We start from the raw sequence: 24,178 nt of genomic DNA, 5'->3' as shown, positions 1-24,178 counted from the left end.
CTGCTCTTGCCAAAGGGTTCCAGAAAGAGTGACAGGAGTCCACACACAGCAAAGCCTCATGGCAGTCAAGCCATACACAGGACCTCAGCATCTTGGTCCTTCCCCCCCACCCAACCCCCTCCCACAGTAGAATCCCCCACCCCCACCCGTTTCTCCTGCCAGCATCCTGAGCCTGCCTGGAAACGGCCGGCCCGCCCCTCCCAGTGCAGCGCTACGGGAGCGAAGACGACGCCTGCGCAGTGAGGCCGCGGGGGCCGGCGCCGTCTTCGGAGCCGCCCACCAGGCCGTCGGCGCGATGGCGGAGGAGGTGAGGCCGCGGGTCGGGAGCGTTCCGCGTGGCGGGATCGCGGGCGCAGGGAGGCCCGGCTGCCCTGGGGCCCATCGCGGCGCTCGGGTCAGCGGATCCCTCGGGTCTCGCGACAGGTGAAAAGTCTGATGAAGGCCACGGTCCTGATGCGGCAGCCCGGGCGGGTGCAGGAAATCGTGGGCGCCCTTCGCAGGGGCGGAGGAGACCGCCTGCAGGTACCGGGGCGCGGGGGCACGGCCGGGCTGGGCTGCGGAAGGGTGCCTGTCCTGCGGCCTTCCCGCCAGAGCTGGTGGGCACGCTGCGAGCCTGCGCCCGGGAGTGGGCATGGGCAAACAGATTGGCTCGCCTGGGGAGGGAGCCCACCTGCCCCAACAGCCAACTTTCAAAGTAGTCAGATATGGTCGTCTTGCTTGGTTTCAGAAAGCAGGTGGGTCGAGCCTGGCTGCCCCTCTACCCTAGGCTAGCTGGCTCCACAAGAAGTTGAAGATGGGGAAGATCCATTAAGGTCGGGAGGCACCTTAAGAAAGAACCAACCGGTGCATTTGAGAAAGATGCCATTGAGACTCACCCACACACTCGGAGGACTTTGTTTTCCTCAAGGTTAACTCGTGTACTGACACAGAGTGACTTCTTTCCTTTCGCTCTCTGTCTCTCCCCAGCCTTGCAAAAAAGGCTTTGCTGCTGACTGGGCTGTGGCTGGTTAGACTTGTGGTTAGCCCAGGCTGAGGCAAGGCCAGGTTGGAAGGTGCCTACCCAGCCACCGTAATCTCTCTTTGGTCTCTTAGGTGATTTCTGATTTTGACATGACCTTGAGCAGATTTGCTTACAATGGACAGCGATGCCCCTCTTCGCACAGTAAGTCATATCTCAGCCTTCCTTGCAGGGCTCAAGATGGTAACTGCTGAGGAGCAAATAAAGGGAGTTTTGTGTTTTTTCAGATATTCTGGATAACAGCAAAATCATCAGTGAGGATGGTCGCAAAGAGGTGGGTCACTCCCTTCTTTGCTCAAAAATGGCTCTGGTACTCTTCCGGGGTTGAACCACAAACTCCGTGACAGAAATCTTAAGAAAGTTTATTTTTTAAACCAGTGTGGAGGCCTATAATCCCAGTTATTTGGGAGATCAAAGCAGGAGAATTACAAGTTCAGGGTCTGCCTGGGCTCCAGGAAGAGTTCAGCGTCATCCTGGGCAACTTAGTGAGACTACCTCAAAACAGAAAGTTTGAAAAAGGAAGCAGGGCATAAAGGAAGCCAGGTGGTGATGCTGCACACCTTTAATCCCAGCACTCACCAGGCAGGGGCAGGTGAGACTCTGAGTTCAAGGACAGCCTAGTCTACATAATGAGCAAATACCAGGCCAGCCAGGGCTACACAGAGAAACCTTGTCTCACCCTCTCCCACCCCACCACCACCAAAAAAAAAAAAAAAAAAAGAAAGAAAGAAAGAAGAGAAAAAGGGGCAGCTGAGCAACAGTCAGGAGGAAGAAGCAGGCAGATCTCCATGAGTTCCATGCCAGCCTGTTCTACACGGCAAGTCTCAAAAAGAGGGAGTCTGGGACATAGCTCACAGGTAGCTAGCTCATCAAGCCTTCCTGAGGCCCTGGATTTGCTCCTTAATTGTGGTTTGTTTGCTTGTTTTGTTTGTTGTTTGGTTGGTTTTGTTTCTTTTGTTGTTTTAAAGAAATTATTCCTTTATAACTTGTTATAGTAAAGTAGGTCTAGTTTTCTTATTAGATTTATTTTAATTATTTCATTTTTATTTACTTTTTGGGGATGGGTTCAAGACAGAGTTTCTCAGTGTAGCCCTGGCTGTCCTGGAGCTCACTCTGTAGATCAGGCTGGCCTCAAACTCACAGAGATCCCCCTGCCTCTGCCTCCAGAGTGCTGGGATGTGCGCTACCATTGCCTGGATTATTTTAATTATTTTAAAGAGTGTGTGTGTGTGTGTGTGTGTGTGTGTGTGTGTGTGTGAAAGAGAGAGAGACAGAGACATATGCAATCAGGTATATTAACATCAATCCATGTGAATCTATTTAATGGGTAATAGAATTTTATTAAGATATAAATTGAGGAAATACACTCACAAATACAGAACAGAGTAGAGGGCTGAAGTCATCCTCTGATCTGACTTGGAGCAAATCCTCCTTGCAGACACATGTCCCTTCTCCCTTTCCTTACAACAGTAAAAAGCACCACCTCCTTTGGGCCCTATAGCCCAAGGTCGTGGGCAGAGCAAGTACCGATACACAGGTGCCCTTAGAGGATCCCCTGGAACTAGAGTTAGAGATGGTTGTGAATTTCATGATGTAGGAGTTGGGAACTGAATTATGGTCCTCTGGAGGTGCAGTATGTGCTCTTAACTGCTGCACTAGCCCCTGAGTCTAGTCTTCATACATGAGAACAGCTTTTCCCTATTGCCTGAGAAACAATGGTGGATGGTTCACATGTGAACACTATGCTTTCTGCTAGCTGAGGAGTTTGCACGAGACTTGAATGCTGGATCTTACTAAACAATCCTCTACTCCCAAAGGTAGCTAGAACTATCTTATTACCATCTCTGTTTAACATGTGAGAAAAGAGGTGTTTCAAGAGTTTGAACAACTTGCCCAAGGGTCATTCAGTTGAGTTCCATGCCTTGGTTTTGCAGAGACTTGGTCTCAAACTCTTCCCACTGAATTGTGCTGTGTCCTTGATGATGTTACTTTCTGGTAAGGAGGCAGATATGGAGAGCATTCTGAATGAATGTTAATTCATTTCCATAAGATGTGTACAAATTCTGAGAAGCCAACTCTAGAGCTTTGGCCTTTGGCTTACTAGGCTCCAGGCTTGTGCCCTGAGTGGCCACTCACTAGTGCAGAGCTAGGCTAGGCTATTATACATTACTGAGTTCTTTTTTTTTTTTTTTTTTTTGAGACAGGGTTTCCTCTGTGTAGCTTTGGTGCCTTTCCTGGAACTCACTCTGTAGCCCAGGCTGGCCTTGAACTCGCAGAGATCTGTCTGCCTCTGCCTCCCGTGGGCTGGGATTAAAGGCGTGTGCCACCACTGCCCGATCTGACTAGTTTTTATTACTATTATTTTATATGTATGGGTGTTTTACCTGCAAGTATGTCCGTTCATGAGTGCCTAGGCAGATGAGTGCCTGGTGCCCACTGAGGTCAGAAGAGGGTGTCAGATCCTCTAGGACTAGAGTTATAGACAGTTGTGAGCCACTATGTGGATGCTGGGGATTGAACTCTGGTCCTCTATAAGAGCAGCAAGTGTTCTTAACTGCTGAGCTAACTCTCCGGCCCTCACTGATTTTTATAATGCTGAAGGTTGTACTCCAGGCAAGCTCTCTGCCAACAAGCTGCATCCCCGCTCCCACTTCTTGTCATGTCATCATCATGCCTCCTCCCCACCATGTATGTATATTATGTATATGTTTTGATTTTGAGGTAGAATTTTACTGTTTAGCTTTAGATTAGATTAAATCTCTAATCCTGTCTCCTCCTTCCAAGTGCTGGGATTATAGCATGGGCCACCAAGTCTAACTCATGTTGAGGACTCTTTCTCGGGGTGGGTGACAACAAGTGATAAGCTCTGTGAAGGCAGCCACACTGCAAACTATATAATAGGTAAGTGTGAGCAGTCAAAAAAGCATGACTGAGTTTCCTAAATGGTGTATTCCCACCTGAAAACTCTCTTCCACGGAGCTCCATCCTTGAGGCCGTTTTTGTCCTACCTGGGGGCTGGTGTGGTGTGCACTAATGACCTTTCCCCTCTTGGCTGTCCCAGCTCGCCGCGCTCTTTCACCAGTATTATCCCATTGAGATCGACCCGCACCGGACCATCAAAGAGAAGTTGCCTCATATGGTGCAGTGGTGAGTGGCACTGACAAGGGGGAGCTCCTCTGACTGAAGATGGAGTGGGCCAGCATGACCAAGGCAACTTATAGAAGAAAGGGTTTGGGGGGGGGTGCTTACAGTTCAGAGGGTAAGCCCATGACCATCATGTCAGGGAACATGGCAGCAGGAAGACAGGCATGGCTTTTGAAACTTCAAACACACCCCACCCCACCCCCAGTGACACATCCCCAGCAAGGCCAACCTCCTAATCCTTCCCAAACAGTTCCACCAACTTTGGAGAGCATTCAAATATATGAGCCTACAGGGGTTATTCTCATGCAAACCACCACAGAGTTCCAGTTTATAACTTGGGGACGCAATCAGATTGCAAAATTCTGACAGAAAGAACACCACTAAGCAAGGCCGGTGGTGGTGCATGCACATCATCCTAGCACTTGGAAGATGGGGGTAGAAGGATCAAGGTTTTTCTTAGCTGCATAGGAAGTTGTAGGCTAGCTTGCGCTACACAAGGCCCTGTTAAGAAACAAAACCTGGCATCCCAGGCTAGAGCCCTAGGTCCCTATGGAGGAGGGTTCTAATCTCCCCCAGTCCACAGCTCTTGTCTCCCTCTCCCTTCATTTCCTTCTAAGGATCTCCTTCAGGAGACGCCTCTGTGGGACAGAGTATGCTCATTTCCCCAGCGAGTACTACCAGAGGGGATAAAGGACAGGGCACTCGACTTCCTGGGGTGACTGGGACTTGGGGTGTGTGGGTTGTCTGTTCCTAGGTGGTCCAAAGCCCACAATCTCCTGTGCCAGCAGAGGATACAGAAGTCCCAGCTAGCGCAGGTGGTTGGAGAGTCCACCGCAATGCTCAGGTAATTTCCTTGCTGTACATGCATTTCACCAGAGTAGTCTGAGCATCTCTGGGGGCCGGGCTGTGGCTCCCTGTTAAAGATGTTCCTGGCATGCTGGAGGCCTGTGGATTCATTCCATCCTTGGTGTTGAAGGAAACCAAAACTAAACGTGAAAGTCGGGCTAAAGCTGTTTCAGCGGGTGGAAAAGGCTGGGGAGGGTTGAGTGGAGTCAGTGGCGGAAAGGCGGCCCCAGAAGCAGCCATTCGCTTTGTTGGGCTGCTGTGCAGAATGGCCAGACCTTCATCTCCTGAGGCTGACTCCTTTTAAATGATGGTAAAAGCAAACAAACCCCACAACTCTGGACCCTCTGGTTGACTGGCATTCTTTTTTTTTTTTTTAATTTTAATTCATTTTGGTTTTTTGAGACAGGATTTCTCTGTGTAGCCCTGGCTGGCTGGAGCTCACTCTGTAGACCAGGCTGTCCTCGAACTCAGAGATCCTCCTGTCTTTGCCTCCTGAGTGCTGGGATTACAGCCATACATCATCATAAAGTTTATATTTGGGGTTTTGTTTATTGTGCTGGTATTGAACTCTTAGGGTCTTGAGCAATCTATCAAGAGCTCCACCAGAGTTAAACGAATAGACCTTAAAACTTTTTTTTTTTTTTTTTTTGGTTTTTTGAGACAGGGTTTCTCTGTGTAGCTTTGTGCCTTTTCCTGGAACTCACTTTGTAGTCCAGGCTGGCCTTGAACTCACAGAGATCTGCCTGGCTCTGCCTCCTGAGTGCTGGGATTAAAGGTGTGTGCCACCACCACTGCCCGGCAACATTTTTTTACATTAATTATTTTATGTATATAATTGTTTTGCATGTACCTATGTATATGCACTGCATGTGTCTGGTGCCTGAGGAGGCCAGAAGAGGATATTGGACCCCCTGAAACTGCAGAACTGGTTGGTTGTGAGCCACTATGTGGGTGCTGAACCCAGGTCCTCTGGAAGAACAGTAAGTCCTCCCAAAGTTGCTGAGCTGTCTCTCTAGTCAGTCCCCCAGTTTTTTGTTTTTGATTTTAAAGGAAGAAGCTGGTGTGGTGGTGCACACCTTTAATCCAAGCACTTAGGAGGTAGAGGCAGGTGGATCTCTTTGAGTTCAAGGCAAGCCTGGTCTGTATAGCCAGTTTCAGTTGAGGGTTGGGGGGAGATATCTCCATATGTTTATATGTATATGTGTATATATATTATGTATAAACAAACAACAAAAAAGAAAAATTAAGAAATTCCTTGCCCGAGTTGCTGAGATGATGGCCCAGTTGGTACAGTCTTGCCTCATGAAGCATGCAGACCTGAGCTCTGCCCCAAGAGCTGGGTGTGGTAGAATGAGTTCAGAACCCCAGCACTGGGGAAGTGCAGACAGGCAAATACCCGGGACTGACTGGCCAGCCTAACCAGTGAGCCCCAGCTCCCAGTGAGAGACCCTGTCTCTAAACAAACTGAGGGTCAGTGAAATGGCTGGCTGGGTAAAATGCTTGTCATGTAAGCCTGACTATGGTCATCCCAGACCCATGTAAGGTGGAGAGAGGAAACCGATTCCATGGAGTTGTACTTTGACCTCTTCATGTGTGCCATGTGCGTCTATGCCCATAAGTGTAGCTGGAGACCTTCTCTCCAGTCCCCACCAAGCCCTGTGGTCCGACAGCCCACTTATAAAATAAACACACAGACGCTTATTATTTAGACTGCTTGGCCATTAGCTCAGGCCTACCATTGTCTAGCTCTTACTCTTATATTCAGCCCATTTCTATTAATCTATACTTTGACACGTGGCTCGTGGCTTACCAGTACCTTACATCTCGCTTGTCATGGCGGCAGCTGGCAGCTCAGATTCTCTTCTCTGCTTGTTCCACCTATACTTCCTGCCTGGCTACTGGCCAATCAGCATTTTATTTACACAGAGCGATATCCACAGCACATAAGCATACAACAATAAGTACATTTTCTTTTCTTTTCTTTTTTTTAAGATTTATTTATTGTGCATACAGCATATATGACTGCAGTCCAAAAGAGGGCACTAGATCTCATGACAGATGGTTGTGAGCCATCATGTGGTTGCTGGGAATTGAACTCAGGACCTCTGGAAGAGAAACCAGTGCTCTTAACCTCTGAGCCATCTCTCCAGCCCGATAAGTAAATTTTCAAAAGTAAAAGTAAACAATGGGCAGTGGTGGCGCACGCCTTTAGTTCCAGCACTCAGGAGGCAGAGGCAGGTCGATCTCTGAGTTTGAGGCCAGCCTAGTCTACAGAGTGAGTTCTAGGACAACCAAGGATACACAGAGAAACCCTGTCTTTAAAAAAAAAAAAGATAAGATGAATGGGTCCTGAGGAAGGTTGACCTCTGGCCTTCACACTTAGGTCACAGGTAGACATATAACCTGCCATACACATAAATAATAAGATATAAAATGCTTCACCCAAGAAAATAAAGTAGCAGTACCAAGGGCCATGCCGTTCACAATTCTTTGATCTCTTTGCAGGGAGGGATATAAGACGTTCTTCGATACACTCTACCAAAACAACATTCCTCTTTTCATCTTTTCGGCGGGCATTGGTGATATCCTGGAGGAAATTATCCGGCAGATGAAAGTGTTCCACCCCAACATCCACATTGTGTCCAACTACATGGATTTCAATGAGGATGTGAGTCACGTCTCAGCCGGGCTGCAAGAGAGGAGGGGTGGGCTGTCAGCCTGGGTGCCTTTTCACTTGGCCAGCTGGCCTCTTTGCCCTCTGGTCCCCGCTTCCTTTCCTTGAGACAAGAGTCTTTCTACATTACTCAGGCTGGCCTGGAATTCCTGAGCTCAGTCAGTCCTCTGGCCTCGGTTCCTGAATGGCTGGGACTGTAGGTATGAATCATGGCACTTGGCATCATGGATTCCTTGCTTTCTTTTCTTTCTTTTTTTTTTGAGTCAGGGTCTTTCTATATAGCCTTGGCTTTCCTAGAACTCACTGTATAAACCAGACCGGCCTCAAACTCACAGAGAACCCCCTGCTTCTGCCTCCTGAATGCTAGGACTGAACCATTCCCTGCTACACCCAGCCTGTGTGTTACTTTATTTGCATTGGTATTTTGCCATGGATGTCAGGTCCCCTGAAACGAGTTACAGACAGTTGTGAACTGCCATGTGGGTGCTGGGAATTGAACCCAGGTCCTCTAGAAGAGCAGCCCATGCTCTTGACCACTGAGCCATCTCTCCAGCCCCCTGTGTGTCACTTTAAAGGGATCAACAGTCAGGTGTCTGGCACCATCGTGGGTCGTGTGTCACCCTGGGTACCAAAGGGCTTTGACCTGTGTCCTGAAAGCCAGAGGTTCCGGATTACCCAAGTTTTCACTTCTCAGTGGGCAGCCATGACGGCACATGCTTTTCATCCAGCACTTGCATGGTGGAGGTAGTAGGCTTAGGATTTCAAAGCCAGCCTCGCCTACATAATCAGTTCAGTTTCACTGGGCTATAGGAGACCCTGTCTCAAACAAAAATCAGTGGTGAAATTTTGTCACTGTTAATGGCCTACAGCCAAGTGCTAACACACATGTGACCCAGAGAACATGGTTTTCAGGTAAGAATCTGACCCTGGCCTTGAGCAGATGCTCTTACCTCTGAATGCTTCCTGCAACCTGACTCAGCAGCATTTGTATTATAGGCTTCCACCACAGTGGAGATCAGGAATACCTATGGTTATTATTTAAAACAGGAATTACAAAGTTCTCTTAGAAAAGGCCAAGTGGTTTGGGCCTGGGAGGCACAGGCCTGTGATCCCAGCTGCTTAGGAGACGTAAGGCAGGAATTTGAAAGTTCAAGACCTTCCTGGCCTGAGCTGCAGAGCAAATTCAGGGAGAGCCTAGAAAGCCTGGATAGAAAAAGATGTGTCTCACAATGAGAACTGGCTCCAAGCACGGTGGTGTACTCCTTTAATCCCAGCACTCAGGAGCAGAGGCCAGCCTGATCTACATAGTGAGTTCCAGCACAGCCAGAGCTACATAGTGAGACCCTGTCTCTAAAACAACAACAACAAACCAGGCGTCGGTGGTGCGAGCCTTTAATCCCAGCACTCAGGAGGCAAAGCCAGGCTCTCTGTGAGTTCGAGGCCAGCCTGGTCTACAGCGAGAGCTCCAGGACAGGCTCCAAAACACCACAGAGAAACCCTGTCTGAAAAAACAAAAAACTAAACAAAACAAACAAACAAAAAACAAGAAAACAGGAAAACTGGCACAGTGGTGGTGCACACCTTTAATCCTCTCATTCAGGAGGCAGAGGCAGGCAGAACTCTGAGTTCAAAGCCAGCTAAAGCTACATAGACTGTTCTCAAAAGGAAAAAGAAAAAATTGGAGGTGTAGCTCAGTGATGCAGTGTTTGCATGTGTAAGGCCCTGGGCTAAGTCCCAGTGCCTTCGGAAGAGGCCAGCTGTGCACATTTGGGCTTCCCTGGGCTGCTGTCTTTGTTGCGTCTCCCCTCAACTTTGCCCTCACCTCCCAAAATGCAGCCCAAATCAAGACACAAACACCTGAGTGTAGCTGGGTTCCATGAAAACACTTAGAACAGTAGACCAGATCCACCTGTGGGTTCTAGTTCCAGCCCCCCCCCCCCCCCCCCCGCCCCGCCCCGTTCAGGCTCCAGTAAAGCTTTGCTTTCTCTCTGGGTTTGGGAACTTTTTTTCCCCCATGACAGGCCCGTGTGCTCCATGGGTGCCCCTCGCCCTGCTCTCTGTCTCTTGTGTTTCAGGGTATCCTGCAAGGCTTCAAGGGCCAGCTCATCCACACCTACAACAAGAATAGCTCCGTGTGTGAGAACTCCAGTTACTTCCAGAAGCTTCAGGACAAAACCAACATCCTCCTGCTTGGAGACTCCATGGGGGACCTCACTATGGCTGATGGAGTTCCTGGGGTGCAGAACATTCTCAAGATTGGCTTCCTAAATGACAAGGTGAGCAGTGCCTGGACCTTCCCCCTGACTTCAGGATGCCTGCCCGCATGTTTGAATACCTTTCCTGTGCTAGATACTGTGGAAGGTGTTAGGGCTGCAGGGGAGGGGCATAGTTGTGTTCTCTCTCTCTCTCTCTCTCTCTCTCTCTCTCTCTCTCTTTCTCTTTTCCCTCTCTCCCTCCCTCCCTCCTCTCTCTCTCCTTCCCCCCACCTTGGTGTGTATGGGGGGCAGGAGTAAAGGGGATAAAACAGGAATTCCTGTATCCCAGGCTAGTCTCAAACTGTGTAGCTAAGGCTGACCTTGAACTTCTGACCAGCTTCAACCTCCTAAATGCTGGGATTACATGAATATGCCATCATACCATGATTTATGCTCTCTCTTTTGGGGTGTGTGTGTGTGTGTGTGTGTGTGTGTGTGTGTGTGTGTGTATGTGTGTATGTGTTTGCTGGGAAAGGGACATAGAACCCGATAGATGCCATGTAAGTACTCTATCACTGAGTTACAGCCCAAAGCCTCGGTACTTTCCACTATGACTTGACCCAAGACTTGAGAGGAGAGGGTCATCAGCTCAAACACGCACGGCTGTGTGCTCAGCGTGTATCAGTTCCCATTCTGGTCACACAAACACTGCTAACCCATTAAACTCTCACTTTGTGGGATAACTCCTCAGTTTGTCCTGGAGGTGGGTTTTTGTTGCTCTTATTGCTTTTTTTTGTTTTTGTTTTGTTTTGTTTTTTTGGGGGGGGGTTTGGTTTTTGGTTTTTCTGAGACAGGGTTCCACTGGCTTGACTGAGGTGGGAGATGCCAGGGTTGAGAGCACGATTTTATAAAAGGAAACAAAAACATCAGAGCCTGCCAGGGATGGACAGAGCACAAGCCAAAAGGGCTCAGAGAAGGTGTCCATAAGGGTGGACCCAGCCAGCCGAGGCTGGAGCCCAGTGGACGCCAGAGCCATGTGGAGGTGACGTGTGACGGCTGGGCGTTTGTAGTTGTTACTGTCTGCTTGGCACTGGCCGAGTGTTGGTGGTAGGAGCTCATGCTCCTCATTGCCTGCCCGTGTCCTTACAGCCTTGACCTCCCCGGGCTCTCACGGGAGAGCTGGGGAATGGTGTTTGCATGCCTCTACCCCAGACCCCGAGAGGCCTGAGAGTAGAAGGTGCAGAGGGCTGTTTGGGGGGCTCAGATCTGCTTGGGGGGCTCAGATCTGCTTTCCCTGGGCAGGTGGAAGAGCGGCGGGAACGGTACATGGATTCCTACGACATTGTGTTGGAGAAGGACGAGACCCTGGACGTGGTCAATGGGCTGCTGCAGCACATCCTGCTTCAGGGGGACTGCATGGAGATACAGGGCTCCTAAGCACAAAGGCTCAGGCCAGGCCCTACAGGCAGTGATGAGGAGGAATGCCTGCCCATGAAGCCTCCTCTGTGAGCGGTGGCCAAGAGCTGCTGGGCCCTCCTCACCCGACTCCTTCTCCAGGCCTTTCTTTCCTCCTGCTAGGAAGAGGCCTGAGGGAGGCCCTGCCTATGGCTGGGCAGCAAGCGTGCTCTGTGGCCCACAGCATGTTAGCCTTCTACAGACCATCTAGTCCAAGGGCTCTTCCTAAGAAAGTCTTCAGAGCTGGGAATACAGATCGCTCAGTGGTGAAGCACCTGTATAGCATGTGGCGGGCCCTGGGTCCCTTCCCCGGCACTGTAAGAAAAGAAAAAGTAAAGCTGTACATCAGACAAATATAATGTGTGAGTCAGATGAAAATTAACAAAAAAACAGTTGTTCCAACTCACGGTGTGAGAGCTGGGTGTGCAGCCTGAGCCTTGGCCCTCAAGGCACAAGAACCTGTAGGAGACCTCTGGAACTCCACAGAACAAAGTTGAGAACATTGGGAAAGCTTAGAAATCCCATGTGAGTACAGTCTGAGTGTGCCTACAGCCTGAATCTGCCCCTCATGAGGCCACAGCTACTGCCTGGCCTGTCCCCTTTCTGCCCTTGCCCTTGGGTTAAGTGTTATTCTGGGCTGGGGAGATGGCTTAGCCAATAACAAGTCCCGGAGTTTGATCCTCAGAAGCCATGTAACAAGCAGCATGGCCCAGCATGTACCTGTAATCTCAGCTCTGGTTTGTGAACCAACTGGTCTGCCTGATTTTTGACCTTCAAGTTCCGTGAGAGACCCTGTCTGAAAAAATCAGGTGTATGTAAGGGGCTGAAGAGATACCTCAGCATCCCAGTGTGGTGGTGCATTATCAGAATTTTCCCCGGGGCCTGCTCTGAGAAGATTCCTCCCAGAGTCCTGGAGAAGACTTTACTGCCAGAGGGGAATAGGGGATGGGTGTTTGTGAGGGAGAAGAATCTAAGTACATCAGGCTCTTTTGTCCATCCACTTTATTTATCTAAGACAAGATTCTGTCTATACAGCTTCAGTTCTGTTCTGACACTCAGTTCCTCTCTGTCCCTTTTCTGTCCTCCCATAGCCCTGCTAATTACTAAGTTCTCGTGCTCTCAACCTCATCCTCATCCTCCATTCCTTCGTCCTCCATCTTCCCTTCCTCTTCTGTGCTGACTCATCCAAAAACTCTGCCGCTCTCCCTTCTGCTACTCAACTCTGCCCAGAGACCAGAAAATTCTGCTGCAGCCTTCACTCCACCTGGTTATGAAAAAAACCTTTTGTCCTGAGTCACTAGGCCTGAAGGAAAGGGATGGTCTGAGCTTCATTTGCACAAGAAACAAAGCTGTGCATCTACAACCCACCTGTTCCTAGGTTCTGTAGGGGTGTTACCTAGTGGATCAGCAGTAGGTCTGACAAGTTTATGCTGTTTGCCATATGGCCTAGTAGTATGTGAGCACACAAGAAATTCATAGCAGAAGATAGCTGATATAGTAAAAGCTGAATAACACGAGTATTCTCTGATACATGGCTTCCCTCTAGAGAGATTCCTTGACCTTTCTAGGTACAGCTTTATTATAACAGCTGAATCTCTAATATATTCTTGTGGCTTACAGCAGTGCATGCCTTGAATCCTAGCATTTAGGAGTGAGGGGCAGGTGGCTCTCAAGGCCAACCTCATCTTCTTAGCAAGTTCTAGGACAGCTTAGAAAACAGACCTGTCTCAAAAAAGTGCAGAGGAGAAATGGCTCAGTGGTTAAGAGCACTGGTTACAAAGCCACGTGGGCTGGGGGCTGGGGCTGGATGGACAGATGTCTCCTACACCCATATCCATCCCCTCCTGTGTGTGCTTGGGGAAAAAACTTCAGTTTTTTGTTTGTTTTTTTGTTTTTGCTCTTCTTAATAAAAAGGGGTTTTGTTGGTTTAACTTTTTTAGATGGTTTCTCTGTGTAGCCCTGGCTGTCCTGGAATTCACTCTGTAGACCAGTCTGGCCTCCAACTCAGAGGGCTGCCTGCCTCTGCTTCCCAAGTGCTGGGATTAAAAGTGTGGGCCACCACTGCGTGGCTATAAAAAAGTCAAACAACAACAAAAAAAGCATTGCTCCTCCAAAGGACCTAGGCTTGATTCCCAGCACCCATAAAGCATTTCACAATCACCTACAACTTCAGTCCCAGGAGATCCAGTGCCCTCTTGGCCTCTGAGGGCACCAGGCACACATGTGTGTGGTGCACAGAACTGTCTGCAGGTTAAATGCTCACACATAAAATATAAAGAAATGAAAAGAGAGAGGAGAGAGAGAGCACATACTGCTCTTCAAGAGAAAAGAACACATTCAGTTTCCAGCACACACGGGGCACATAAGAAGTGGTTGTCATTCTGGTCCCAGGGGATCTGATACCCTCTTCTGGCTTCTGGGTGCCAGGCACACATGTACAAAAGACATCCATGCAGGCAAAACAGCCATCCATATATGCACACACAAAAACACACTAAAAGTAATAATCTGGTAGAGAGAGAGACTGCCAAACACACCAGATGTCAATCTCTGGTCTCTATGTACAGGTGCACTTGCACATATACAATACATAAATACCCCCTCTGCACAGGGCCCGCTGAAAGACCACCTCTTCAGTTTAACCTTTTATTGACACAAAGGAGAAAGGATTGGATCAGTTTAAGTCTTCAGAGCCCAGAACTCTGCCTCCCTCCTTCCCACCAACTTAGCACCACGTGCGGGTTTTCACAGCCCTGACGCCTGCGCAGACTTCTCACACCTTTCCCTTCAGAGAAAGCTTTAAGATGAAAGACCTCACCCCAGTGGTCAGGGAGGAGGCTGGAGTGAGAGGAGCGGCTGGCAGGACTGTATTCTGGGAGCCACCCCCTTCTGGAGGAGCAGGCAGAGCTGAGGCAGGAGAATGCAGGGTCTCCTCACTCATGCCCCTGGGGAGCTGCCATGACAGGGAATGGGGACATGGACAGGGAGATGGGGCAGGACAATACAAACAAAGGGCACATTTGGGAAAGTGGAGGAGCAAGGAGCTGATCCTTGCTGACTCTAGTGATGTGGATGGGAGGTATGGGTGGGTGTGTGGCATCAGCAACAGCTCTAACCAAACACCAGTGTCCCCTCCCTGAATTGCATTTATCATGCCAAGAACCTTAAGGAAGGGGCACAGGGTTGGAAGAGAAAAATGTCAAGAGGTCTGTGCTGTGGACTGGAGGCCACGGCCAGTGGGAAGGTCACAGCAGTCTCCGATGACATTCAGTGACTCCCAGAGTTATCCCCACTGAGGGAGGGCAGCTGTTGACAGGCCAGTTCCATGGCCACTGTCCCCCAGCGCAGTGCCTTTGCGTCTGAGGTCAGACCTGAGACTCTGGCCCTCAGAGCTCCTCATGGACCCGCTCCTGGTCCTCATCTGACTTCAGCTTGAGTTCCTCGGCTGTGATCTTGCCATCCTGGTTTCGGTCCTGGTTCTGAAACATGTCTCTTATGGTTTTGTCAGGGTCTTGCCCAGGCATGAGGCGTCCTTTACCTTCATTCACTTGAGCCTTGATGAAGGAGGAGAACTGGGCGGGAGGGGAGAGCAGAGGACAAGACGGTGAGGATCATGGTCAACATCTGTGGGTTGCCTTGGGAAGGGACCCCAACATTGTTTCCCCAGGCCTGGTTCCCAGGGAATTCAAGCCCGAGATGGGCGGTAAATATAGCTTAGGGGCCAGATGGGGGACGTGACAGCTAGGTGGGAAGACAGACGTGCAGGAGGCAAGCAGGAAGCTCAGCAGAGGGAGAGCAGGCTGGGTGGCCAGAGGGCAAGTGAGCATTCTGGCTTCCAGGCTGGGGTTCTGACTAAGTTCCTAGCCCACCTCTTCTGGGGGCACCTCTCCATCTTTATTGAGATCCATGTCTTTAAACAGGCTGGCAGGAGGGTCCTGGTGCCACACGAACAGGTAGCCTGTGGGCAGGCCTTCCTCTCGGGATACCAGCTCCACCTCAAACATCAGGACAGCACTACCAGGGACACCCCGGGCTAGAGGGAGGGAGGGAGAAGAGGAGAACAGGGTTCCAGTGAGGCCTGAAGCCTTAGTTTTCTCCCATGGAAGGGGCACAGGATGTTTAGGAACTACCCTAGAAGCTTCCCTGATCCCCCACCCCCGCCACCAGCCACCAGGTCTGAGATGGGGAGGGTAAACTGGGAGTAGATATGAGATCCGGGTCACTGTCCCTCACCTCCACTCTCCCCATGGGCCAGGTGTGGGGGCACAATGAGCTGCCTCCTCTCGCCCACACACATGCCCTGCAGGCCCCTGTCCAGACCTTCGATCACTTTGTTGGCGCCAAGGGTGGCCTCTTGCGGGGCCTCATAGTCGTGGCTGTGGGGAGAGTGGATTCCCAGGTCAGCGACGGGGGTTGGGGTGGAGGGTGGGGGGGTGTCTCTGAGGGCTCATCGCCTTCAGTTTCTCCATCATACTAGAATGGCGGTTCTCTAGGTTCACTCCCCCACCCTGTCCCCATATTTTATATCCATGGCCTTCTGAGGCTCACTCAGATGGAGACTTGCGGAGGTGAGACCCAGAGAAGGAGAAAGAGCCTGCAAGCTATTAGAAGCCCACCCATACCTGAGCCCACCACCTCCCCAGTCCTGGCCCTGCCCAAGAACCCACGAAGAGAAGAGCCTGGTGCCATCCAGCAGAGAACAGTTGTAATGGTAGCGAATGAAGTCCCCAATCTTGGATGTCTCATTGCAGTTCTCAGGCGGCCGGAACAGCGTCTTGATTTCCACAGGGTCCGCAGGGTTGTGGAAGTCGATGACATGCACATCAAAGATGAGCACAGCTGAGCCAGGGATCTTGTCTCCTGAGGCCAGATGGGGTATGGTCAGCTCAGGGCTCTTGGGGAGGTCTGCTCACTATCTCCATGGGGCCCAGGCTGGACACCCCCTCCCAATGTCAGGGAGTCACAGGAGGTTAGATGATGTGTTTCAGAATGAGTGCTTCCTACATCTTGCTGTTGGAGTGATGGGATAGAGAGGCAGGGAAACCCTTTTCCACCCAACACCTTGCAAGCAAGCTTCCAGTAACATCCTGCAATAAGTGGTACCCAGTGCATCAGTGAGGAGCCTGAGGCTCCCAGAATCTCTAGTATAGGCTCGTTGCTCAGTGGTGCTGTTTATTCTCTTTTTGTTGTTTTGTTTGTTTTTCGAGACAGGGTTTCTCTGTGTAGTTTTGCACCTTTCCTGGATCTCACTCTGTAGCCCAGGCTGGCCTCGAACTCATAGAGATCCAGCTGGCTCTGTCTCCCGAGTGCTGGGATTAAAGGCGTGCACCCCCACCGCCTGGCATGCTGTTTATTCTTAACCGTCCTCTGCCCCCAAACTTGGGGGTTGGCTGCCTTTCTCCCCTACAGGAGGGGGAGTGAGGCCTGCCTTGGAGGAACAGGATAGATTCCGCCTCACAGAGATCCAATGGGTGACCAAGTATAAGCTGTGCATGCTTGGGCAATGGGAGGGAAAGCAATCTTACAGGCATGCTTCAGAGGAGCTGAGTGAGGGGTGGTCTGGGGAACCAAATCCTACCTGTCCCGTTCTCCCCGTAGGCAAGGTGAGGGGGCACAGTAATCCTCCTTCGCTCCCCTATGCATGCACCCTGCAGCCCCTGGTCCATCCCAGGGATGATGTAACCCTGCCCAATATAGGTATTGTAGGTGTGGTTGCGGGAGTAGCTGCAATAGAGGGGAAGAGGTGGGGAGGGAGTCAAAGGGGCCCCACCCCTTCCGAGTGCCCCGAAGCCCTCACCCTCCCACCTCAGGACACCCTCTGACCTGGAATCAAAGAGGGTGCCATCCATTAAAGAACCATTGTAGTGGTAACGCATGAAGTCCCCTGCCGCTGCTCGTCGGACACAGCCCTGGGGCAGCTCCAGCGTCTCCAGCTGGACTGTGTCCTTCGGGTTGTGGACATCAATCAGCAGGACATAGAAGACCAGGGAGGCCTGCGGGGGTATCACAGTCCCTGGGGAGGGCACAGGGCTTGAACCATACAAGTGAAGGGCAAGCCCGGGCTCAACAAGGGGTCTCGTGCAAAAAGCCCAACTCTGCCCCCCTATGTCTTCCTCCTTGGCTGTCCGCAGAGCCGTCACCAACCCATACCGAGCCCTTGTGTGAATCAGAACAAGCAATTCTGTCTAGGGGGTAGATTTTTATCTCCACTTGCCTCCTAGGCTGGATGCCCTTAGACAGTATACAACCTGAACAACTATGTAGAACCCCAGTTTTCCCTCTTCTGGAGAATTCCCCCATGCCCTTGCCTTACCATAGCCTTTCTCCCCATAAGCCAGGAAGGGAGGAATGATGATCTTCCTTTTCTCTCCAGGACACATGCCCAGCAGCCCTTGGTCCATGCCTTTAATCAGCCAACCAGAGCCGATATAGGTGTCGTAAGTGCCTCCCCTACTGTAGCTGTGGAGAATAAGGCAGAAAGCCTGTGGTTGGAGGTGAGAGAGGCAGAGCAGACCAGGGCTCCCTTCTCTTGGTCACAGGCCCCAGTCTTCAGGACTCCCTACCCTCTACCTGTTGTCAAAGGTGGTGCCATCCAGCAGAGTGCCGTTGTAGTGATAGCGCACAAAGTCACTGTTCTGCACCATGCGGGGGCAGTGTGGAGGGCGCAGGAGGATGCTCATCTGCACCGTGTCAGCCTTGTTCCACACATCCAGCAGGACCACGTCAAAATAGAGGGTGGCATCAGGGGGAATGAGCCCCGCTGTGGGGACACAGAGAAGGCCAAGTTGACAGAAGTCCCCAGCCCAGATGGAGGTGGGAGAGGCCCACTATTGAGTTTTACACTGCCTATACACCACCTGCTGTACCCCCTATCCCCATACCCTGGCCTCCTTACCCAGGCCGATGCTGCCGTAGCCCAAGTGGGGAGGCACAATGAGGCGACGGCGCTCATTGACACACATGCCCATGAGACCTCTGTCCATGCCAGTGATGAGGCGGCCTACACCCACAACAATGGCCACTAGGGTGCTGCGGTCATAGCTGGGGGAATAAAGGGAACAGATGAGCATGCCTACAGCCACACAATACCCTCTGCCCACAGCTTCATATCACAGGACACATGGTGCAGGCACACACACACTCCTCACTTCCTCTCCTGGGCTAGCCCTTCTGCCCCTCTTAGGATCACAGGTTGGATGGGTGTGGTGGTGCACCCCTTTAGGCCCGGTACCCTGGAAGCAGAGGCAAGTGGATCTCTGTGAGTTCAAGGCCAACCTGGTCTAACTATGGAGTTCCAGGACAGCCAGAAGTACATAGAGAAACCCTGTATAATAATAATAATAATAATAATAATAATAATAATAATAATAACAACAACAACAACAACAAAGAACAGGCTGTTATAAGAGAGAAGTCCCAGAGGAGGCCAGAAGATTTTACAACAACAACAACAAAGAACAGGCTGTTATAAGAGAGAAGTCCCAGAGGAGGCCAGAAGATTTTACAACAACAACAACAACAACAAAGAACAGGCTGTTATAAGAGAGAAGTCCCAGAGGAGGCCAGAAGATTTTACTACCCTGAAAGGAGGGTGGGTGGAGCAGATAAGCCTGTCTGCTACTTATTGCTACTAGGGATAACATAGCTCAGAGGGCAACTGAGTATTTTTTGAGCACTTACAATACATCAGATTAAGTGCCTGGCACTTTACCTTAGTTATTTCACTGAATTTTCTCCCCACGAGGACATTATTGCTTTCAGTTTTTCTTTTTCTTTGTTCTGATACTTAGAACAAAATCTAGGGCCTCACATGCTAGGCAAGCACCCTGCTGCTGAAGTATATCCCAACTGGTTTCACTTTTTGTTGGTTTTAAACAGGGTTTCTCTGTGTTGCCTTGGCTGTCCTGAAACTCCCTTTGTAGACCAGGCTGGCCTTAAACTCACAGAGATCCACCTGCCTCTGCCTCCCCTGGGATTACAGGCGTGCGCCACCACCACCTGGCTTGTTTTGTTTTTTAAGAGAGAAACTGAGGCCTGACAGACTCATTATCCTACCTAAGGTCACAGATCCTAGTTCCTGCTCCTAAGCTTCCATTCTCCAAGAACAGGAAGCAGAAGTGACCAGAGGCAAGCTGGATAGCAGCCTTCCTCGGAAAAAAGCCCATTCTAAAATTACCCTGACTTGTATTTGATTTCACAAGTAAAAAGAGAGTTCTTTTCTTTAAAGGGAGAGAGAGAAATTTGTATATGTATGTATATCTGTGAGTGTGTGCACACCTATGTGTGTACCTGTGCATGCCTGCTGAGGCCCCCAGAAGGCACTGGGTGCCCTCATCTATCACTCTATGGCTAGCCTTTTGAGGTTCTCTTCCTGACCCTAGGTATGCACAGGATGCCCAGTTTCTCATATGGATGCTAATCCTTGTAGTGTTTGAACAGCAAGTGCCCTTAACCATTGAGCCATCTCTCCAGTCACCCCTGCTCTTTGAGACAGGTGTCATTTGTAGCTCTGGCTGGCCTGGAACTCTATGTAGTGAAGGATGACCTTGAACTTATGTTCTTCCTGTCTTTGCCTACTGGATGCTGGGATTACAGGTGTATGCCACCATACCCAGTTTATATGGTTCTGGAGATCAAACCCAGGACTTCATGCATGCCCGGCAAGAACTCTAATAACTGAACTACACTCCCAGCCCCAAGAATGGGCTATGAAAATTTTTAAAGGTTTGTTTATTTATTTATTCATTCATTTGTTTGTTTGTTTACTATTATTATTTTTAAAAGATTTATTTATTTATTATGTATACAATGTTCTGTCTGCATGTATGATTGCAGGCCAGAAGAGGGCACCAGATCTCATTACAGATGGTTGTCAGCCACCATGTGGTTGTTGGAATTGAACTCAGGACCTATGGAAGAGCAGCCAGTGCTCTTAACCTCTGAGCCATCTCTCCAGCCCCCGATATATATATATTTAGATTTATTTTATGTATTTGAGTGTTTTGTCTGTGTGTCTATGCACCATGTGCATGCCATGTGTGGTGTCTATGGAGGTCAGAGATCCCACTGGAGTTACAGATGATGGTGAGCCACCATGAGAGTTCTGGGAACCAAACCCAGGTCCTCTGTAAGAATGAGTGCTCTCAACCACCGAGGCATCTCCAGCCTCAGGAGATTCTATTTTGGTTGAAGGGAGCCAAGGGTTAAAAAAGTTTGCAAATTTCAACATTTAAAAACTGGGCTCTTGCCGGGTGTTGGTGGTGCACGCCTTTAATCCCAGCACTCGGGAGGCAGAGGCAGGCGGATCTCTTGAGTTTGGGACCAGCCTGGTCTAGAGAGAGAGAGAGAGAGAGAGAGAGAGAGATATATCCAGGACAACCAGGGCTATACAGAAAAACCCTGTTTTGAAAAACAACAACAACAACAACAACAAAAATACAAGCAACAACAAACCAAACCAACCAAACAAACAAACAAAAAAACCTGGGCCCAAGCCAGGCTTAAGAAATCCCTATCAGGCGGTGGTGGCGCACACCTTTAGTCCCAGCACTCGGGAGGCAGAGGCAGGTGGATCTCTGTGGAGTTCGAGGCCAGCTTGGGCTACAGAGTGAGTTCTAGGAAAGGCACAAAGCTACACAGAGAAACCCTGTCTCAAAAAACGAAACAAAACAAAACAAGTCCCTACCATGGGCTGGAGAGATGGCTCAGCACTGGCTGTTCTTCCAGAGGTCCTGAGTTCAGTTCTCAGCAACCATATAGTGGCTCACAACCATCTGTTGCCTTCTTATGGCATGTAGGCATACTACATGCAGGCAGAACACTGTATACATAATAGATAAATCTTAAAAAAAAAAAAAAAAAAATTTCCCGGGGGCTAGAGAGATGGCTTAGCAGTTAAGAACATTGGCTGGTCTTCCAGAGGTCCTGAGTTCAATTCCCAGCAACCACAGGGTGACTCACAACCATCTATAGTGGGATCTGGTGCCCTCTTCTGGCATGCAGGCAGAACACTGTATACATAATAAATAAATAAATCTTTAAAAAAAATTTTTTTTTCCACCAAGCTGGGCCACTGTGGCACATGCCTTTGATTCCATCACTCGGGAGGCAGAGGCAGGAGGATCTCTGTGAGTGTGAGGCCAGCCTGGTCTACAGAGCTAGTCCTAGGACAGCTAAGGCTACACAAAGAAACTCTGTCTCAACAAAACAAAACAAAACAAAAAGCAGTCCCCACCAGGGAAGATACTCCCAGCCCCCAGCCCATTGCTATTGCCAGAGAGCTGAGCATGGTGGTTAATTCTAATACTTGGGAGACAGAAGCATGCAGATCTGTAATTTGAGGCCAACCTGGTCTACTCTGTAATCTTAGGCCAGCCAGGGCTACATCGTGAGATTTTGTCTCAAAAAAAAGGAGTCTGGGGCTGGAGAGATGGCTCAGAGGTTAAGAGTACTGACTGCTCTTCCAGAGATCCTGAGTTCAATTCCCAGCAACCACATGGTGGCTCACAACCATCTGTAATGAGATCTGGCGCCCTCTTCTGGCATGCGGGCATATGTGCAGACAGGACACTATACATAATAAATACATCCTGGAAGCCACTGTCATCCACCTTCCTCCATTTGTGCCCATAGGAAGTAGGTGCTGGTCCCTTCCCATGTTTCAGACAGGGAAAATGAAGATTCAAGAGGCAAAACTCCTCCTCCTCTGTCACAGCCTGGATTTGAACCCAGGTTTTTACACTATGGCAATGGTATTCTCATCCAATATACAATCTCTCTCCAGAGTCATGACCACTAATTGCTTATGGGCTGAGTTATATATTTCAGAGAAGAGACTGAAGGGTAACTCTTCTTTGTGGTGTAGAGTTTCAAGTGTGATAGGGCCTGAAGTTTACCTTGCAGCCTGCAAAGAGGTTGCCACACAGCCCTGCTCTTCCCCAACAACCAAAAGGGATCTGCCTGGCTGACCAAGGGCTTGGGTCAGAATGGAAGCCTGTCCATCAGGCCAAGACTGGCAGTGCAGCCTGGTGTTGGCTGCTAAAGCGAAGATGGGGGAACTAAGTTCCCAGAGGCTTGGAGAAGGTGGCAGGGAGGTCCCCAGGGTGGCATGTCAGACCTTGTGACACGTGGACAGTTGGTCACAACACCAGCTATGGCCTACCCCAAAATTATAACACCCACTCTGCTTAAGGCCCTCCCTGGCTGCTCTAGGGTCCTATACCCTAAAGGAAACGTCGCTTCTCTAGTCTCCAAACATAAAGGCACAGAAAAATGGAGGTAGAAGTAGACAGGGAGTCAGGGTTTGTGGAAAGGCAGGTGGCCTCATCCATCCACTCACCCCAGGGTTTACATATAGTATGCATAATCTCTTTTCCCCTAAGACTGTGTACCAGGGTACTTACTGCTCATGTCTTTAAATAAGGAAATAGTAAATAAACACGGCACTTCACCATTGGAGCATTAAGTATTCCCGTGGATTGGGAGGGTGTGTGTGTGTGTGGGGGGGCGTCTTTCAGGAGTTGAAGATTTGGTATTGAAGATAGGGAACATCCTTTGAGGAGCCCTTTCCCAGCGTGCTGTTTGGGGTTAGGGGTTATGGATGGAATACAGGAATGAAAAGCTTGAAAGGGGCTACATTCCCTGGAAGCTCAGGAACGTGGTGGTGGTGAAGTCTTACCTGGAGTCAAACTTCTTCCCATCTTCGAAAGTGCCATTGTAGTGGTAACGCACAAAATCTCCCATCTGTACTTCTCGGGGACAGGCCCGGGGGATATGATACCTCTCGATGACCACATCTTCCAAGGGGGCTCCGGCTGGGCTGGCACGGCCCAGCCCCCTCTCCAAGGTCTGTAGAAGCAGCAGCAACTGCAGCATGGGGAGCCGGCGGAGGGTGTGGCTGGGGGACCCCGCAAGGAACATGGTGCCCAGATGGAAGACGCTGGCAATGAGGGCGGACGCCAGCCGCCAGCCTCCTTCCCCCTCCTCAGAGCTGACTCCCCCTCTTCCTGTCCTCTTTCCCCACCCCGCCCTGGCGGGTCCACGTGGAATGGGGGCTGGGGAGACTGAGCTGGCCGGGTGGGGTGATGTTTGTGGTGGACTAGGAGGAGGGGGTCAGGTTGAGAGTCTCTGGAGTCCCAGGAATTTGCCACAAAGATCTCTGAGTCTCCCTCCCCCAAAACTTCGGGCCTGGCCCAGAGGGAGGTTCGGGAAAGATGAGAAGTCAGAATGGACTTCCAAAGAAAAAGTTGTTTTTTTTTTTTTTTTCCCCTGAGCCTCTGGGTCCTAAAGCTGGTTGGAGGCATCTCTAGCTTTTCCTGGCTCCCCAAATCTAGGCCCCTTCTGGTGGCAGGTGAGGCCGTAATCTGAATATTTCAGTCCTTCCCCCGCCCCAACTCTCTTCCCAAGAGTGGAGGGAGGAGGCGGGAGTAGGGAGAGTGCAGTGAAAAGTGAAAGGCAGCTTTGTCCTGCAAAAGCCAGGCTGCTAGACCGACAGACAGCGGGATCGAGCTCATTCGGGAGGTGTCAGTGCCAGGTGTGCGGGGGTAACCCGAGCTATGTTGCCCTAGACGCCGACGCGGGTGTTTGCGGGGCCACCTAGAGGGTGCAAAGGGGACACTGGAGGAAAGCCCAGATTCTGAGGCTTCACCCGGAGCGCAGGCAAAGTGGAGAGGTGGCACTTAAGGTTGGGGTGGGGGAGACACTGCCGGTGGGGAGGGGCTTTCTGGCCGTAAAATAGAGTCCCACCCACCCAGGTCCGGGGGAGAGGGAAGGGCGGGGTAAGCCTTGCAAGTGTGGAAAGTCCAGCCCACGTAGCGGACTAGAGCTACATTGACCCTCGGAAAGAGA

General features: G+C 50.3%; 2 protein-coding genes across 2 annotated transcripts; one reads left to right on the top strand and one right to left on the bottom strand.

The window, feature by feature from the left end:
* The first annotated feature begins 184 nt into the window (after positions 1 to 184).
* Positions 185 to 13,072, top strand: Nt5c3b (5'-nucleotidase, cytosolic IIIB). Its single transcript, XM_036197221.1, has 9 exons — positions 185 to 307; positions 424 to 522; positions 1,093 to 1,162; positions 1,246 to 1,292; positions 4,080 to 4,165; positions 4,917 to 5,006; positions 7,514 to 7,676; positions 9,758 to 9,958; positions 11,180 to 13,072. Exons 1-9 carry the CDS (start codon positions 296 to 298, stop codon positions 11,312 to 11,314), a joined length of 903 nt encoding a protein of 300 aa, XP_036053114.1. The 5' UTR covers positions 185 to 295; the 3' UTR covers positions 11,315 to 13,072.
* Positions 13,073 to 13,962: 890 nt separating this feature from the next.
* Positions 13,963 to 23,925, bottom strand: Fkbp10 (FKBP prolyl isomerase 10). Its single transcript, XM_036197347.1, has 10 exons — positions 23,010 to 23,925; positions 18,228 to 18,373; positions 17,903 to 18,092; positions 17,646 to 17,791; positions 17,156 to 17,345; positions 16,911 to 17,056; positions 16,000 to 16,192; positions 15,566 to 15,708; positions 15,202 to 15,365; positions 13,963 to 14,904 (listed from the first exon to the last, which is right to left on the bottom strand). Exons 1-10 carry the CDS (start codon positions 23,249 to 23,251, stop codon positions 14,719 to 14,721), a joined length of 1,746 nt encoding a protein of 581 aa, XP_036053240.1. The 5' UTR covers positions 23,252 to 23,925; the 3' UTR covers positions 13,963 to 14,718.
* Between the last annotated feature and the right edge of the window lie 253 nt (positions 23,926 to 24,178).

Source organism: Onychomys torridus, chromosome 8 (assembly GCF_903995425.1).
Source record: "Onychomys torridus chromosome 8, mOncTor1.1, whole genome shotgun sequence".
In the NCBI taxonomy this organism is placed as follows: domain Eukaryota; kingdom Metazoa; phylum Chordata; class Mammalia; order Rodentia; family Cricetidae; genus Onychomys; species Onychomys torridus.
The sequence above is the reverse complement of the archived record's forward strand: the minus strand, read 5'-3'. Positions and strand labels throughout refer to the sequence as shown.